At 36.5% G+C, this 4955-nt stretch overlaps 1 protein-coding gene across 1 annotated transcript; it reads right to left on the reverse strand.

Moving 5' to 3' along the window:
• Positions 1-1698: 1698 nt before the first annotated feature.
• Positions 1699-4114, reverse strand: LOC131617045 (uncharacterized). Its single transcript, XM_058888432.1, has 5 exons — positions 3870-4114; positions 3652-3763; positions 2374-2439; positions 2062-2259; positions 1699-1969 (listed from the first exon to the last, which is right to left on the reverse strand). Exons 1-5 carry the CDS (start codon positions 4072-4074, stop codon positions 1939-1941), a joined length of 612 nt encoding a protein of 203 aa, XP_058744415.1. The 5' UTR covers positions 4075-4114; the 3' UTR covers positions 1699-1938.
• Between the last annotated feature and the right edge of the window lie 841 nt (positions 4115-4955).

A 4955-nucleotide genomic window follows, 5' to 3' on the forward strand; every position in this document is an offset into this window, starting at 1 on the left:
AAAAAGTAAAAATTGTTTCTAAAACTCAGTACCCTAACCCAAAACCAAGATCAAAGAACACAGAATTAGAAAGACCTCACCAAGTTCTAAAATCGCAAACTGCAACATCATCTTCATCGAACACAAATTTCCGATACGCATCCAGCGTTCATCGCTTCAAAACTGCAATTCCAAAAGGAACACAAATCCACAACAAACTCAGCATCACGATTTCATCACACATAAACCCCACATCAAACATCGATCTGCAACTGATATTAACACGACAACAAATACTTCACCTCACCTGCAAAAGAAAAAAAATCAGAATCATACAAAACCATTTCCGATACGCATTCGACGTTCAACGCTTCAAAATCGCAATTCCGAAACTGACACAGATCCACAACAAACTCAACATCACGATTTCGCACGCGTCTAAAGAATCAACCAATTCATGAAAAAAGCAGTGGATTGTGTTGATATTGGTTACTATTTATTGGTAAATATTGGAATGCAGAAAGTTAAGAATTTGGTAGACGGTTTAGAATACAAAGATGAAAAATATTGGAAATAACCTAAAATCGATGGATGTAATGGAAGAGGAAGAAGAGCTAAACCTAATTGTTTGTAGTTTAGGGTTTGTTGGTTGAAATCAAAAGCCATAATATATAGATTAATGAGAAAAATGAAGGGTTTCTCAAAAATCAAAGAGGAGAAGCGTGGAGGTGGTTTTGCTGTATTCCAAGAAAGATTGCACAATTCCAAATAAAGTTTTTCACGTTAATAATGATGGTAAAAGAAAAAAGGGATAATGAAAGGTTACAAAATGATTAAAAAATTTATTTATTAATTAAAATATTAAGGAAGATGCAATTACATCTATGTCCCCGTTTATCACCCTCAAAATGGTGATTAGAGGGATAATTATAGGATTTCATATGTATTCTACTTTATTATATTAAAAGTAGATTAAAAGTAGATAACTGATGTAATTCTTTTTATACAAGGGATCAATATAATAATTTTTAAATATGAACCCAAGATAAAAGATAAGCACTATATAAGTGGTTTAGTCTAGTTTATACTATAAATAATCAACTGAGGTTGAGATATTCTTATTATAATAATTCAAAATGTTAAAAAGATATATATCTATCCCTTATTATTTTTTCAAAAATGCTTATTAATAAGAAAATAGAAAAACAAATAAATCTCAACCATCCATTATCACCACAACCCCATGATCCCTATTAAAAAGGAAATTAAATTTAAAATTAATTTAAAATTAATTTAAAATTTCCCACTAAAATAGCGACACATATTCATTCTTGCATTTCTTCTTTAAATTCCTTGGTACTAAATAGCACTACTTTAATTTTTTTTTATCAACATCTAGATCGACTTCTAAAATGAAAAATGAAATGAGTACAGAGCTAGAAGAAAATTGTGTCCAGACTCATTTGTTTGGATGCTTAATGCTTAGAGCGCCAACTTCATTAGTTTTTTTGCATGAGCAATTTGTACTTGGCCACTTTCTGAAGGGCATATAAAACTCAAAGCGTTTTTTCCTCCCTCCCTGTACGATGTTGCCAAAGACCAATTCAAATATTTGCACATCAGGGTGTGGCAAATCATAATGAACTTAAAATCGGATGAAACTCAATGGAAATATAAGAAACCTATTTCTTACCAGAACAGCGAATGGTAAGTTGGTAATGGTAACAAGAACAGGCCAACACCTAAAACTTTATTATATAAGAAATTGTACAATAATGTAATAAACTACTTTTTCACATGATATATAAGTATTTGGGTATACTATCAGCACATGACAATTTCACTCTTCAAGTAAAGTAAATAATAGCATAACATATACACAGATCCATTTACAAGTTTTCCAATTATACCATTTCAACATTAAACCACCAGCTTCTGAGTGATAAACATTTCACTATCTTACTGCCTCGGTTTGAGCTTAAGAGAAGCACTGCAGAAATTCCAGAACAAACATAAATTTCTACACAAATGTGAACTTATTATACAAGTGAAAAGAAATCAAGTTCAAAAGTGATTCTTTACCTGTTGATACAGTAACGCTTTCCTGTGGGTGGAGGACCATCGTCAAAAATGTGTCCGAGGTGAGCATCACAAGCAGCACAAAGTACTTCCTGGCGAGGCATGAATATAATTGACAAATCTAGCTTTGATTTTACGTTTTTACCAATCTGCTGGTAATAGGACGGCCAGCCAGTTCCACTATTAAACTTAGTAGATGATCTGCAAAATACGAAACAAGTGAATTGATTGGAGATGATTTGGGCCATATATTTGGTTAAATAAATGTGCAAGCGTGTGTATGTATGCGCATTCGCACGCATATAAAGTACTTACTCAAATAAGGGTGTGTCACAACATATGCAATGGTAAGTCCCTTCAGTTTTGGTATTCCAGTAGTCCCTAAAATAAATTTAAAAATAGTTATATACGATAAACAGTAGCATCATCATTAATGAAATCCTATCACAATAGCTATCCAGCAATCTTACAACAACATGACTATAATTTATATCTTTAAGAATCCCGGGATGATACAGAAGTAAAAACTTTAGACACAAGAATATGTGCTATGCTTCCTTATCTTGCCCTGAATTATATGCAGCACCCAATATTAAAGCCAAATGCATACTAAACTCACTAAAGCAAAAATGGTTCAGGAATCCGGTAAGTGTAAATTATACGGCTCAACAAGAAATGACTCATCTTATCAAAAATCAAAATTACAGAATTGTGCAAGATTCAGAACATCACTAGACTGTTATGTGATACTCAATGCAATTGCAAACATGCTTGTATCTATCATTTGAGGCATTAACCACAAGTGGAATATACAATGGACACTTTTTGAATGTGACATCTCCAACTTTTTATTATGGCATTTAATACAAATGTGATGCCAACTGGTGAAAATGCTTAGAACTAAGAAGCTGTTTAAAACCAAAAGTACCTACATTAACGAATAGGCAACATTTGTATGAACAACAGATATTGTGACCTCCAAGACAATATTGGCCTAATAATGTATTGGCCCTTACTAGAGACGATCCAATCCCAACACTCACTCTTACTCGCCCTTGTGGATCAAGGGATCACAAAGGAAAACAGGCCAGAAGAGAAGGGTGTTAGACCTCGGGAACATCTTAAGTTCCGCCCTAAGGATACACCTAATCAAAGTACATGATGGAATGAAGACGGTTAGATGACATAATGAGTAAGACATTGACACCCACCCTACGAGAAAGGTTTTGGATCCCAGGAAACCCTAGAAACCACCTATAAAACAAGGACAAACATCGTAATCAAGGTACACACTCTCTAAAACCTACAATATTCCTCTCTGCCTCACTCAGTCACTAACTTGGACATCAAAGTGTTTGCAGATATCTCAGCAAAATTAAACCTATTATCAAGATTTTAGGTGATTTAGGTCCATAACGGATCAGAAATCAATGAGGTGCATTTAAACATCCTTTCCAGAATGTGGCATCAACTAAATAACATGTTTTCAACCAGTACAAAAATTCTGTAATAAACTATGCAGAACCATGATTTATACTGAAAATTTAACAAATGACAAGCAAGAGTAGGAGGAAAGATTAGTATTAAACTGACCCAGTGAAAGCTCTCTCAGTTCCCTTTTTCCGAGTAACATAAAATTGCTCATCCGTTAACCGCTTCTTCCATTCCACATCACTTAAAGACTTATAATCAACACTATTAGACCCTGCAACACACAGAGCGAAACATTTTCAAGCAATCACAACAATTCACAATAAGCATATGTAGATTTAGCGAGAGTAATGGAGCACTGAGTGGAAGAAAGTGTAAACCTGAATCAAATTCTGCGGTGTTTTGGTTATTTGATTGAGAAGAAGGAGAAGAGCCCATAGCTCGAATTGAGGAAGAAAGTGTTGTTGTTGTTGTGGGTTTGGTATGAAGACGTGAAGTTGACAACAGAAGTTTGGAAGGAAGGTTCTGGATTAATCTATTGGAACGAATTTGTAGTGTAGGTAGGCTCAAACTATGAGATGCCATTTTCCTAATGTTCACCTATTTGATTCTAAATTCAGAGGCTTCATGAAATCAAGTACGTAGTCAATAGTGGTTAGCGGTTTCTTATGATGCCACGTAACTAAAAATCATACACAATTCATCTTGTTAACTCTCTATATCCAAATTCTACTCTATCATAGTAGTATTTTACCAACAGAAAAGCTATTTTGACACCAATGTTAACCACTACACCTTAATAGTAGTAGAGTGACACTCTTATGGGGTTGCTTCAGAGATGTATCCCCGAAATATTTATTTTTAAGATTTTTCTAGACTTCGGAAATATACTTCCGAAAAAGCCAAGTGGAGGGTGTTTTCGGATATGCACTTCTGAAAACACCTTTTTCACATTTTAGGGATAATCTGGAACCCCTACTGTGTATGCCTAACCCTATCTCCCTGGGACCTCCTCTGCTTCCTATATGCCGCCGCACGGTCCGCATCACCGACCATCCTCTCCACAACGGCGACTGCCTCTGGACCGCCCTGATCAATGATACCTCGCTCCAACGCGTCCCGCCCAAGCATCTCTATCCGCTGGCATATCGGCAGGAGATCAATGGCATGGTCATCCTCGCCCTGCTGGTTCTCCAGGATCTCCTCGTATGCTGGCCTAGGAGCGCCGAGAGCGTCGGCTGTCATCAAAGGATGTGACACCCGATAGAACCATGTGACGTACCCCTCTACACAATGCCAGACATGGGTGGCCTGCATGCGACGATACTCCTCCGGGACCACATGACGCTCCCAGTCTGCAAATATGGCAGTGAGCTCCACTTGGGTAACTGTGTTGGGAGCAGCCTCAAACGGTGACCTCGGTATCATCTGCAAATGTCCAAACTGCCGCAAACACCGCTCAGGGA

The sequence above is a fragment of the Vicia villosa genome, linkage group LG7 (assembly GCF_029867415.1).
Source record: "Vicia villosa cultivar HV-30 ecotype Madison, WI linkage group LG7, Vvil1.0, whole genome shotgun sequence".
NCBI lineage: Eukaryota > Viridiplantae > Streptophyta > Magnoliopsida > Fabales > Fabaceae > Vicia > Vicia villosa.